This window comes from Rhodnius prolixus, unplaced genomic scaffold, assembly GCF_049639745.1.
Source record: "Rhodnius prolixus isolate KJV_2025 unplaced genomic scaffold, Rpr scaffold_13, whole genome shotgun sequence".
NCBI classification, from domain to species: Eukaryota; Metazoa; Arthropoda; class Insecta; order Hemiptera; family Reduviidae; genus Rhodnius; species Rhodnius prolixus.
In genome coordinates, this window is record NW_027411583.1 from 12,469,977 (window position 1) to 12,484,153 (window position 14,177).

The 14,177-nt window shown below is 31.5% G+C and overlaps 2 protein-coding genes across 3 annotated transcripts in view; one reads left to right on the forward strand and one right to left on the reverse strand.

Moving 5' to 3' along the window:
* Positions 1-961: 961 nt before the first annotated feature.
* LOC141448183 (pseudouridine-5'-phosphatase-like) lies at positions 962-4,674 on the forward strand. The gene is made up of 4 exons (XM_074116338.1): positions 962-1,169; positions 2,122-2,340; positions 2,435-2,661; positions 3,745-4,674. Exons 1-4 carry the CDS (start codon positions 1,112-1,114, stop codon positions 3,925-3,927), a joined length of 687 nt encoding a protein of 228 aa, XP_073972439.1. The 5' UTR covers positions 962-1,111; the 3' UTR covers positions 3,928-4,674.
* A 6,689-nt stretch (positions 4,675-11,363) lies between these two features.
* The window catches only part of LOC141448180 (corticotropin-releasing factor-binding protein), a 38,980-nt gene continuing 36,166 nt past the window's right edge, over positions 11,364-14,177 (reverse strand). For both annotated transcript variants that reach the window (XM_074116331.1, XM_074116332.1), the window contains 3 exons: positions 13,805-13,913; positions 13,158-13,301; positions 11,364-11,522 (listed from right to left, as the gene is read on the reverse strand). In XM_074116331.1, the coding sequence (XP_073972432.1) occupies positions 13,159-13,301; positions 13,805-13,913 (252 nt within the window). In that variant the 3' untranslated portion in view covers positions 11,364-11,522; position 13,158. The remainder of the gene's footprint in view (positions 11,523-13,157; positions 13,302-13,804; positions 13,914-14,177) is intronic.

Sequence of the window (14,177 nt, forward strand, 5' to 3'; positions counted from 1 at the left end):
AGATTTTCTGTTTCTAGAAGATTCTTGAAACTCACATTCTGTAGCCTTTTATTTAGGTTCACTCGTCTTAAAAAAAAATTACAGATATATTCGAGAAATTCAATTTTTAAATGACGTTCTTGTATTGAAAATGATGTACTTGCTGAAATATAAAAAGAGCCACTGGAGATTGAATCAAGATGTACTGAAGATGCTTGCAGATAACTAGAGGAAACAATGGTTTTATACTTTTATTTACAGTACGCGTTGGCATTCAATTTTCCACGCTCGCTGGTTTTTGCGTTCAAGTACTAGAACTCATTGTACTATATGTTTATTTAACACTTTTTTCCCCGGAAAATTCCTGGTCTAATTCCCGTCTGGGAAGTTAGGGTTGATTAATTTTCCCTCTTAAATGTATTATACTTTCTTATATAATATAAGGAGGGTTAAATATCTAGCTAAAATTTGGTGTTAGAAAAAAATTCTGCAACAGAAAGTACCGCTTTACAAATTTGGTTTTTCATTTATTTATTTATTTGTGATTTTTCGATTCTTTTTTGTGATTAAAACCTATATTTGAAAATAATTAATCTTTTACCTTCTAAAATGATAAAATAAGTATTCTGTATTATTACAAATGGTGCATTTCTTAGCAATTATTCTTTTGTATCTGCACAGTTTTTCACCACTAAGATTCATTATTAAATAAATAATTAGTTTGTCCGGATAGTTATTATATATCCATTTAAAGGTATCCATACAAAGTTACTCTGAAAAAACCATGGCCGTCCCCCCATACAAAAAGTTTTAAAGAATTTATTAGTGTTGTAAAGAAGAACACTTCCCAGAACATTTTTGCCTTTATTAAATGCATTTTTCTAAACGAATTTGAATTATTAAGAACTGAAACCATTTATTAGGAAAAAAAAAGGTGGGAATTTGATAAGCAAGCAGATAAAACACATGACAAATGGTTTAACTGTTATCTACCCTTGTAGAACCTTCTCCTAAAAACCGTATCTGTCGTCTGATATGTGATTTGCTTAAAAGGTAGGCAATTCACAAAGACCAAGTAATTGAAAGGGCGATTTTACGGACAAAATTAGACTTGTAAATTCTATATTCATCAATGGCCAATTTTAGAAAAGTTACACATGTTTTATTTGATTTGGATGGACTTATATTAGGTATGTGGAGTTATTTTTAATTTTTAGTTTTGTAGCAATTTAATAGTGTCTGGTTTAGATCAGGTACTTGAAAATTTGTTTTTTTTTTTAATTTTACGACAGTTGTAACAGATTATTTTACGAGTATTTGTTCTTGGTAACGCTTTTTGAGTTAATCTAAATGGTAAATTTTTACTTCAACTCATTGTAATCCGCGGCAGGAATAATAATTTTTTTTAAAGTTTAAATGTTACGTTAATGATTGGGCTTGAGTAGCATTCTATGGACATTAGAAATTCTATAAACTTTACCAATATTTTGTGTAATATATGTCAAAGTGATTACTCAAATCTAAATACATTTGTTTAGATCATATTTATTGAAAGTGATTACCTTGAAAAAGTGAAGGTGGTGCACGGAGCGGCGATAATTCTTATTTGATGGTCTTGATAGATTAAGAAAAAAAACAAACTTCCGAACAACTACCGGAAGATTACCATTTAATTAGAAATTATGGTGGAAATATTGATTTAATCATCTTTCGATTATGATCAGCACTCCGCATATGTAAGGAATGTGGTATCTAGCTTTATGGAAACTTCTTTAACAAACTCCGCTTGCCCTACACTGGACGTTTCGCCTTAATAAGGACATCAGCTTTTTATTTCACCTTAGATTTAGATTTGAGTTATTCTTCATTCTTGATAAGACAAGATCACCTAGCTTTCTGGGGAATTTCTTAGAAGTGGGGAGCCGACAGTCGAGGCTGATTCCAGATGTTTTTACACTTCACCTGAGCGTTCTCCAACATTTCAAATTGACACCCAAAATTAAGGATTTTGGGGGATAAATAAAATCTGAACCAAGTGTCTTTGTTGAAGTTCCCAAAACCTCCTCAGAACCTATCTTCGATTTGTTTATTCAATTCGATATGTATATACACACATAATTAAAATATATCTGTGCATTGTAGATAGTGAAAGGGTATATAAGAAGATTTTCGGCTCAGTAATAGAAAGTTTTGGCAAGAAATATATTGACGAAGTAAGACTGTCCGTACTTGGCACTAAGGAAGCTGATGTTCCTAAAATACTTGTTGATCGCCTCCAGTTGCCAATTTCACCTGAAGAATTTTCCAGGTTAGCCAAAATTGAATATGAGAAACAATTAGCAGATATTGAAGTCAAACCAGGTAAGTAACTTATTTTTTTAAAAAATTATACATTATTGATTTTTGAGATTTTATCTTCTTCACTTGATTCTATCGTTTCCCTAATTTATTACAGGTGCTGAAAGACTGATTAAACATCTTTCTAATAACAATGTTCCGATTGCTTTGGCGACTAGTAGCAATGAAAAAAGTTATAAAATAAAGACTTCCAAACATTTACCTTTGTTCAATCACTTTTTTCATGTAACCAAAGGTGATGAAGTTGCTCATAGTAAACCAGCGCCTGATATATTTCTACTATCTGCTAAACGCTTTGCGAATAATCCACCAAAACCGGAAGACGTAAGTAATGAGAAAATAAATGGATAGTTTGTAAAACTTCAATTTTTTTAAGTAGGGGAGGTTTCATCTACTAGATCCAAAGTAGAGGTAAGCCTCTTTTGGTTGCATTGCCGAGGGGTATCTTTAATCTTAAATCTTGTTAAAACCTTGACATCTAATGAAAAGCATATGCTGTGGTAAAATTTTAATTTATTTTTGTGAACTAGTAATTGGTAGTGTTTTGCGCTTATGGCCTGTGTTCTCTCGTTACAGCTGATCAGTCCCCGTATTTGAACTGTTTAAACCTCCTAGGGTTGGCACTTCTTGAAGTAGAAGTGAAAATTGCAGCTTTTCTTGATTCCATCCTTCTAATATTTAAAGTTTAGCTTTTTAATCTATTCTTCATTTCTATATTTCGCATTTTATTATCACCTATAATGTGTTGAATCAGAAGAAAAAAAATGTGTATAGTTTTTGTAAATATGATAAGGGCATCTTTGGCGAAACATGCCGAAATTCACCCACGGTATTCAATTGGGCTTCAACAAGAACGGTTCACGTCATAACTGGGGTTACCATAGTTCATGCTGTTCTCACTCCCTGGACCCTTGCTACCGTTTTCATGGTTCAAACTCATTTTCTTCCCACTCAAAAATTTAGAAACTTATAATTCTTACCAACATTATAGTTTGTAAACCCTGACTTAAGAAGGAAGCATATCTTTAGAAAAACGAATTTTGTTTAAGCGAAATATGAGCAATTTATTTAATATAACCTATATAACCTTACCTCTTGGTGAGATTGAAGATTGAATATGTAGCTAAGATCGATATAGAAGAAATCGATTACAGAAAAGTGCGATTCTATTGAATGATTTCTCTTTTGCAGTTTTCTCATTCCGTTTACTCAATTTAAAGAACTATCGTTTTGACTTTTACTTTTTTATGAAAATTTATCTTTAATCTGTTTCGGGAAAGATATTTACTAAAACTAGCAGTACCATTTTTTTCTTTGTTCCAAGTTTAGGTTGTTACACTTGGGTGAATTACATTGTAATAAAATAAGAAAAAAAAAAAGTCACAATATAATTTTCATTATTTCCAGTGTTTAGTATTCGAAGATGCACCAAATGGTGTCAAAGCTGCCCTGGCTGCCGGAATGCAAGTTGTGATGGTGCCTGAAGATTTTTTACCACGAGAATTGACAACTGATGCAACATTAGTGCTCGGCTCATTACTTGATTTTAAGCCGGAACTATTTGGATTACCACCATTTCTAGAGCAATAATTTCTTATAAATCCACTTTAATGTTCAAATATCCAGTGATTAATTATGAATTTCTTGCTGGCATACTTTCCGGTTAAGGTATAATGTCTCCAGATTTTTTTTTAAAGGGAAAGGGTATTTAAGAGGGGAATTGTAATAAAAAAAGAAAAAGGCCTTTAACTTAATATTAATGATTGTAATCTTTAGAAGAATTGAATGAAACATATTATGAAAAGAAAACCAGCAAATAACCTATCATTTGCACATTGCAAATCATTAGCAGCTTCTTCAATTCCACTTTCTCTGTGTGTACACTTTGTGAGATAAAGATTTTTTTTTTTTTATATCATTTCATTTTATAAAAAAACTGGGGATTGTAAAACTGTGATAGAAATCAATTTAGGAAGATGCTGTGATTATTTAATATTCACAAAAAGGTTTTAGGGAAAGGTTGAGATAAAAATCTTAATAAATAAAATTACAATATATTTGAAAGTTATATTTTGTGTCTAATTCATCACTAATTGTTAAATTAATTGACCCTTAGTTAAATTTTGGTTGCCAATTAATCAAAAGAAAGAAAATTGAATAGATTTTTATTATTGTTAATTTTCGTATTTTTTAAATAATTATTTTGTGTTAGTATTTATTACTCGCCATTATCTTATAAATCCTTGTTATAAATTTATGCAAAAATTTTTATAAAAAATTGTATTAATATTTAGTAAAAATGATTAAAATACAATTAATTTTTACTTTTTGACAAATTTTTAGTGCTTTGTTAATTTCCTTCGAACTTTATTTACTGCTTGAAAAAGTCAAGGATAAGGTTTTTTTTTATGTTGAGGAATTGTTTCTTGAGAAAACGTGACCAACTAACCCAAAAACCTGAAAGGCTTTTTTTTTAATTTGATCCATCCGGGTAATCAAATTATAAAATCTTCCGACAAAGCTCTTTTGTGCAATCTATGGTGTCAAAAAAAAAGTTTCTACGAATGCCATAGCCGTACATAGCTACACTATTTGAATAGCCGTACGAAGAATGTGGGCGACCGCCCTAGACGCTGAATTTTAGAGATCCATAAAATCAGGAGCTGAAAAAGATTAATTTGTGTAAATTGTAATACCTGCCTTTTTCTTTTTTTTTTTTTATTAAAGCTATAACATTTTCTTTTAATCTAAAGAAAATCTCTTTTATGCCACTAAATTTTGTAACTGCACGAACAAAGTTAGCCTATCATAAGATAAATGACAAAATAAATACAGGATAAGAGTCTAGGTTTTAGTGTGGATAAAAAATTGAAACTATTACCCAACACGTACAATGTAGAATGGGCCTTATTAATATCTTACCTTTCTAAAGAAACAGCAGCATTCCAGTGAAACTAGGTAACTTCCATTTTTCCAATGGTTTTTCCTTCATACTTGTCAAAACATACTATCAAATACAGAAATAGCAGCATACCTGTGACATTGAGGAATTACTTTCACTTTATCTGATAGTTTTTACTTCTTATTTGTCAAAATAGATCGACCCTAAGTGTACAATCTAGCATTGGGTTTATTATTAATTATAAAATTCAGAAACAGCAGCATTTCAGTGAAATTAGGGTACAACTTCCACTTTTTCCAATGGTTTTAACTTCTTGTTTATCGAAATAGATAGACCCTAAGTGTACAATCAGGCATAGGCTTTATTATTAACTATCAAATTTAGAAACAGCAACTGAATTTAGGAGACAATTTGTGGCGCGTTTCCTATGGTTTTCACTTCTTTTTTTTTTCAAAATAAGACGACCTAATGTACTCAATCTAGTATTCCAGTGAATTATTTGGTCTGGGCCTTATTATTATTATATTATATTATTTTATTAACTATCAAATGAGGAAGTAGCAGCATTCGAGTGAAGTTAGGGAACAAATTCTTGTTTTTCCAATGGTTTTTACGTTTTCCTTTTCAAAACAAATCGTCACAACACGCACAATATACGCAGGGCTTTCATAATAACAATCAAATACCAGAAATAGCTGCATTGTAGTGAAATTAGGAGACTACTTTCACCTTTTCTTAACCTTCATACATACTTCGCATTTGTTATAATAGATGAACCCAAAATTTACAATTAGCCTAGGACTTATTATTTGTTATTAAATATAGCACAGCGTTTGTAGTGAATTTAGGGAACAACTTCCACTTTTTCAATTGGTTTTTACTTCTTTTATTTAAAAACAGATCGACCCAAAACGTACAATCTAGCCGAGGCCATAGTAATAATATTCAATCACAGAAGAAGCAGAATTTAAGTGAAATTGGGGAACGTTTTCCACTTTTTCCAACGATTTTTACTTCTTTTTTCAAAATAGATTGACCTATTATGTACAATGTAAATAACGCCTCATCATTAACTACCAAATACCAAACCAGCAGCATTTCAGCGAAATTAGGGAACAACTACCACTTTTTTCAATAGTTTCTGCTTCTTACTTTTCCAAATAGATCGATCCACATTGTATAATCTATTGTTAGGTTAACTTTTTTTAATACTGTAACTACTGCCAACTAGAGATATTAGGAGACGATTTATACTTTTCCCAATTGTTCCCTTTACTAATCCTCTCCTCCCCTAATAAACCCAGAAATTGGGATCCTAGTAATCTCCAAGAATAAATTTTTTAGAGAAAAGTCTGTTTAGTCGTTTTCCAGTCACTCCAAAAACTTTTACAAAAACAAAACAAAACATCTACTATCGCTTTTAACCTTCCTAAGTAGTTGATAATAATATACAATTGGCCTCCAATCTGTAATAATGAAAACGTAGTTCAAATGAAATCGATTTCGCACTTCCGATTTCTGAGTTCGACCAAATTAACAACAATATCCAATCAAATTAATAAGTTTTGATTTATGATTTTAAAATACTATTTTGCCATATATATATATGACAATATTAGGCCCTTGAAAAGCAGCGCCTGGCCTACGCAACACATTGCCCATCAGCTTGTATCCAGCTGGTCTATAGGATTCTTATTATTATAAAGAATACGTTTGAAACAGTTAAAAATATTACATAATCGTAATAAAAAAAAGTATGTTTCTTTTGTATTTCAATCAACCTCTTTTAAAGTGCTGCATCGGCAAATATGTTGAACTTTTACATTTCTTAATTAGGCAACAATAAACATGTTTGACCTTATTATCAACTCTAGAAAACGAAAAAAAAAATATATCATTTGAAGAAATCGTGAAGCATGATGCTGATACTTTTAAGAGTAACGATATCTGATGAGTGTTTAGGAAGGACTTCAAATCGTTTTATTCCTTATTAATATTTATGTGTTATGTGATTAAAAAAAGAAATATACATTTCACTAAAATTGGACACTTGAGGAAATCCAACCATTTCAATCCAATCTAAAAGTTACCTTAATCTTATTTGTCAAATTGTTCAAAAACTTATTGTCAAATCCGATTGCTACCAATTTTTGATCAAATTTCAATATCCTGGGGTTTTTGAGTTACGCTGATCTCACAAGCTCCATACATAAAATCTCTTGAAAATGCAAAAAAACGAATGAAATTGCACTTCTGATTTGTCAATTTTCCTCAAATTGGAATCGGAAGTCTCGGTTATCCGTCACCCTTTTATCCGTCTATTCCAATTAACCGTCACTCTCCTCAGTATTTAAAATAGAAAAATAAAACCAAAAAATTATTTTAAAAAGAAAACTTTTTAAAAATTTATTTTAAGTGTACAGAAATTTTAAAGAGTCCTTTAGCCTTAAAAAAAGAGTCCTTTTGTCTTAAAAAAAAAATCTGGGGTTTACCCCATTTGATACGGTACATAAAAGCTAATACATAATACAAATAGAAACAATAGGAACGAAGACCGGGCGTATAAGAGTTTATATGACCCGGACGCAAGTCAAATCCTATCATAATAGGTACCTGTTCCACTTTTATGTCATTTCTATTTGAAATTTCTTTCAACTCGCATCTGTGACCGCCCACAAAACCGATTAGATGTCGCAGACATTAATTTTAATACACAATAGAATGAATTGAATAACGAAAGATAGCTGACCTTTAAGGCTTAAGCGTATAAAATAAGTATACCAGTTAATACAAAGTTTTATACACGTTAAACAAAAGAATCTGGAAATTTTCCTGTCTTTTTTTCCATTATTCGTCTATTCGACTATCCGTCACGTGTCCGGTCCCGGTCATGACGGATAACCAAGACTCCACTGTATGTTACATCGGTGAGAATTCCATGCATAAACTGCGGGATAAAAGGGGGGATGACTGATTAAAAGAAATAAAAAAGCTTATTTTGCTGTCGCAGGATCATAGAATAAGCTTCTGGGCAAAAATCTGCTTACCATCAGTTCTGCGTCACTGAATCGTAGAAGTCACTGAATCGAAGAAGTCATTGAATCGAAGAAATCACTTAAACGACTCCCCAGATTCTCTTTAAACTTGGAACATTATTTCCAGAGATGTACAAGATCTACAATTTTATTGGTATACCAATTTCTCTAGGAAATAAGAATAAAGAATCAGCTAGCTTTTCTTTTTTCATCTTTTTCGATTACCAAGAGAGTCAACAAAAGTGGAAGGTTTGCCATTAGAATTATAGTAAGTACTAATATTATATCTCTTTAACAAAAACTTACAGTTTAAAAAGTTAAGTATAAGGGTTGATTAAACGCCAAAAGGTACACAAATCAGCAAGTACCCAACATTTCATTAATACTTCATTGATATTATTTAAGTAATTTTACTGCATTAATTTTCATTAATATTTTTTAGAATTCATTAGATGTCACAGACCCTTATGCTGGCCATTTTCATCTACAAAATATATGTTCAAGTAGCACTGTAGATTGATTGTAGTATCTATTTATCTATAATAATCAAACTATTAATCACAGGTTAAAAAAAAAATCATAAAAAATATGAGGCTAAAAATTCAAAAACTGTTTTTAAAAAATGCTTACACCAACATACATCAATGATTTTGCTTATTTTATTTATTTATTTTTATTTTTAAACAAAAATATATAAGTTCATTCTTCGATTAATGTAATTGTTACTTTATGTAGTAGTCAAACGTTTATAATAATAGGTAATAATTAATCTGGCTTTATCCGCAAATAATATAGTTTTCTTCAATTACATTCTCAATCTAGGTATTCTTCTAGGTATATATGTAATATAAAATAAATAAAATATGCATAAATAAAATTAGGGGGAGGGACTAAATTAAATTACAATTGAGAAATGAATAATTATTGTTGCACAATCTACTTGTTATTAACTGTGTGTTATTTGTGCTCACGAATATTTCGGTAAGACGAATTCAATACTAAAATATTGTTTAAATCCTCCGAGATTCAAATTTAATCAGTAGCCGACTCTAACTTTGTCTTTTTCTACTTTAACATGCATGAACATATATGTGACAACTTCAGAATAAAGCATATTAAAGATAAATCAGAAGAATAATTTGGAATACACTTAAAATAAAGTACCTATTTAATAACGAAGTTATAATATACATTTTATCATAATTATAACAAAAAAATATTATGAATGAACTGGCCAGCATAAGGGTCTGTGACATCTAATGAATTCTAAAAAATATTAATGAAAATTAATGCAGTAAAATTACTTAAATAATATCAATGAAGTATTAATGAAATGTTGGGTACTTGCTGATTTGTGTACCTTTTGGCGTTTAATCAACCCTTATACTTAACTTTTTAAACTGTAAGTTTTTGTTAAAGAGATTTTTGTACCTTTTGGATAGATTTTCCTTTTTGTCTATTTTACAAAGTTACTTATCTGCTTCACAGATTTTTTTAAAATTTAGAATAAGCAATTCTATCATTATAACCTGATAAGGTGTTAAGTCGGAACCATAAATACCATTGGAGAGATCTTTTTAAAGAATGATTATAGTTGCCATCCTCAATAACAACTTTTTTGAGAAAGCGTTTTGAATAAAATAGGAAGGTATTTGTACGTAAATAGCAAAATTAAATTGCGATTTAAGTACTTCCTTTTAAGAGGAGTAAGAAAAATAAACTGCGATTACAGTACTTCTCCCTAAAAGGCTGAGAAGCAAAGATTTTGAATCGAACGACAATTCATTGATGTAAATCGGTTCACTCAGTGATAATTTTATCGATTGCAATACTTCCTCTTAGTAGGTGTAAGAGCATGAAGGCACTTCACACCCACGTAGAGGAGCTTTAACCACTTCTTCTTGCTAAATTTTATCAAAATCGGCATAAGCGATATAGAAATATTGGTAATAATAGTTTTAGAATGGGCCTTATTTGGGTGGGGCGAACTCCCCTCCTTATGAGGCACGGCGTCGAGACTTTTAAAGTTCAAATCTGTACAAAATTTCGATTCGATTGACACTTCATTCATGAAAATCGGTTCACTTGTCGATAATTTGAAACGATTGCTATACTTCCCCTTAACAAGTGTAAGAGCAGATCGTCGCTTTAATGTTACGTAGGGGAGCCCTGACCCTGTCATCCTACCAAATTTTATCAAAATCGGGCTAAGATTTACAGAGTAATTAGTAATAATAATTTTGGAGGGGGCTTTACATAAAGGGGGCTAACTCCTCTCCCATTCAATGTACAGCATCGAGACCCCCAAAAGGCACATCTACATAAAATTCCGAATCGAATGACACCTCATTCATGAAAATCGGTTCGCGCGTTTAGGCGCTACGCAGTTTACAAAAAAGGTAACAACAACAAGAACAAGAACAAGAACAAGAACAAGAACAAGAACAACAACAATTTCTGAAAATGCCGTTTTTGCTCATTTTCGGCAACTTTTTTCTCGAAAACTATTAGATCTGGGTTGTTGCAAAAAAATTACAGTGATAAAGGAGGGTTTGCCCTATATTTTAAAGAAAATTTGGGAATTTTATCTTTTATAGAAAAAGAGAAAAAAATTGTCAAAGTTGGGTGTTTTTCAACGTTACGCTTTTTCGTGCAGTTTTTGACGATCAACCCTTATACAACTGTCCTACCGGACAGTTTTAATTATAGTTAATTACGGTATATCCTCTCCATAATCAGTATCTATTTGGGATAGATGGACATAAAGTTCACCTAAGAATGACAAAAAAATTGAGGAGGTTTCTTTTGCTGGATTTGTTTTCCTTTTCTGATCAGGAAAAGAAGTTGACCTAAATTTATTTGTATTTTACAATGTAACTGAAGATTATTTAGTTCAATATTTTTTGATTTGTTTAATCTTAGATCCATTTATTTTTAAAACATAAACAATTTTAATTAATAAAATTTCTATTCATAATTTTTAATTAACAATATAAATTATTAATATATTATTTTTACAATGAACATTATATTATAAATTAAATTAAAATAATAATATGTTTAAAAAAATACTGTAAATAATTCAGTCTTCCTTAAAAAAAAGATAATTATTTTTTTATATTATTTTTTTTAAACATTTTTGTTTTAAGGTAAATATATTAATTAATAATACTATCATCTACTGTTATGACACTGGCATTTTTCATTGAGGAATGTTGAGTTGGTTAAGATTTCAGGTAGAAATTCTCCTGGAAAACGGAAATAAATTAATTAAAATAAAAGTACAAAATTATTATTTAATAATAAAGACGTAAATTTCACAGCCTCCTAGCTCTCCATCCTAATCCTCTTGTCCAACAACTCTCCTCTCTAAACCTTCCAGACAATCCTCCTCGTCGACTGAAGCGAAAATGGCCTAGAGATCTGTTATGATTAAATCATTGTGAAGGAGTTTCGCCAGTGGGTGATTGCTCCAACCATGACCAATAAGATCAGATTTACTTGGTGCAACAATTGTTGCAGTTGTAAATATAAAAATAAAAAGAAAAAAAAAAATAATAATAATAAAGAATTTGTTACTGAACTGTTCAGATTAACCCAGACCTCAATCGTAAAGAATGCTTTGATCGTAGGTTTTTTGACGGGTTTGAGGAAATACATGTATTGCAAATGAGAGAATATCCTGTCAATGAGACGTCACCTGATCTTCTGGCTGATCTGGCTCTTATCAGATTAACCACGACAAAAATTTCTGTAGGATCAATGGTTTAACAATTAAATCGAAGTTCAATTCAAGAATTGTTAGCTCCTCTGAACCGAAGGAATGGTAGTGAGCTTCAGAATGATGAAGTACGGGTAACAGTTATCAGTGCAAAAAGTCCATTATTGGTTACTTTCATAGTTTAACAACGATATTACTCCAACAAGACTAGGGCACTGCATGCTGAGCCACACATGCATCGATGAGGCGGAGAAGATGACCATGTTGTCGTACTGGCCGCTGGGACATCAGCTCACTCACAACACGCATTGAGAACTTGCTGTCAGCGTAAAGGAAAAGTACGACTGAGAATTCTATGTTTTTGAAAAGAAACGCTGATGACTTCCAGTTTTACTTAGAAGCCTACTCGAACCAAGATTAAGACAGAAAAGGGTGCTCCAATTGGAGGGCTCCACAACAGATTCACTGGATCGTGATGGCACAGGCTGATTGACCAACCCCCTAAGCAATCTAATCTAAACTTACGTCCAATATTTAGATTGGAGAATTATTTTTTATAGTAAAATGAACGAGTAAAAAAAACGGGCCAGAATCGGCGAAATCATACTACTTGCAATTCTACAAGAATTATACCATTTAATCTTGTCTCAGAGCAAAAAAAGTAAACAAAAATAATAAGTAAAGACATTTTTTTAAAGCGTATTATTGGGATTTCTTTTTTTTCCCAGGAAGTGAGAGTGAATTTAACCTCAAAACTCCCTCTAGGTGCGGCCAATGAATAAAATAAGTACTAATTCATGTTTAAACATGAATAAGCTTACTTTAAAGGAAGAATTCATAGAGACGGTCCGCGGGATTTCAAACTTTTTTTAGTACAAAGGGTTCATTGAGGTCCAAAAGGTTGGCGAGATTTGTGGAGGCTAGACTATACTCTAGACAACCTATTCGAAAGTCTCATTGAACAAATGAAAGATAAAACAAAATTGAGCAAACAGAATTTGAATTATGTTTAAAAAACATTCTAGCAAAAGTAAATAATCAAAATTGATGTCATTCGCAGCTAAATAGGAAGAACTTTATCCTTTCACCTCATTAGTTTCTGTCTTAAATATATATATAATGGCTGAACTATAGATATGAACGAAAATGTGTTTCTCATTACTTTACAAAGGACAAGCAACTGATGCGGTCATTAGCTCCTCTTCCTTGGCCTGACGGATGGCGAGGGTGACCATGTTGTCGTATTCGCCGCTAGACACCAGTCTCACTGTGGACACTCCGCACAGCACCGTCTCCGATATACCTTCTAGAAGGCGCAGAAACAGAATAAAAAAACAATTTTTATTATTATTATGATTTAAAAATAATAATTTTATTGCCAACTTTATAAATAATAAATGATTATTTATAAATAATCCGCATATTGAACAAGTTGGAAAAACTTCCTAGCATAGCCGACGCAAAACGCAACCGATTACACAAATACAGGAAGAAAGAAATCTGCCAATGCAGATACTCTCGGGGAATTTTAACAGCTGGAATTATCAATGATTGTAAATTGTATTACAATAACTGATGATTTGTAAAAAAAAAAATATTAAATATTTAGGCTAAAAATAAGGTTGCAAATATAAACCGGGTCATTTACCGATTTAGAATAACTAGAAAAACTGGCACAAACTTCGAGGGGAGCTTTCCGCGCCCTCCTCTTATATGTAGAAAAACTCGATTATCATAATCGCTCTTAGAAGGGGGGTTAGAGAATGCAAAAAAAGAAAAGTCCCACTTTTCCAGACGGGAATCGCTTACCTGGATAGGAATCAATACCGCAGAAAGTGTCTGCTTGAGTTAATTTAGGTGAAAGCAGATCCATTCCTCCACTAACTTCCATAAAATCCTTCAGTCCTGTTTCTTGACACTGAAAATCAATTTTAAAAAAACAATAATTAGATCAATCGATGATGCTGTATCGAATGAAAACACTCAAAGATAGGTTGATAATAAGAGTTTACTCAACCACATTTGAACATTATGATGATTATGAAATTGTTACATGACACGAATGTACGTTCAGGTAATTAAAAAGAATTCTCGAACAATATTTGCTAGGAGGTTTGCAAGAATAAACAAGATGGACGAACCCATCTCCTCCAAAAGATCGGAGCGGACTTCCCGTTTTCTA

Excerpts from the sequence above, each read along its gene's own strand:
- LOC141448183 (XM_074116338.1), top strand. The coding sequence starts at position 1,112 with ATGGCCAATTTTAGAAAAGTTACACATGTTTTATTTGATTTGGATGGA. Across the intron at positions 2,341-2,434 it reads AGATATTGAAGTCAAACCAG|GTGCTGAAAGACTGATTAAA; the intron begins GTAAGTAACTTA and ends AATTTATTACAG. Across the intron at positions 2,662-3,744 it reads ATCCACCAAAACCGGAAGAC|TGTTTAGTATTCGAAGATGC; the intron begins GTAAGTAATGAG and ends CATTATTTCCAG.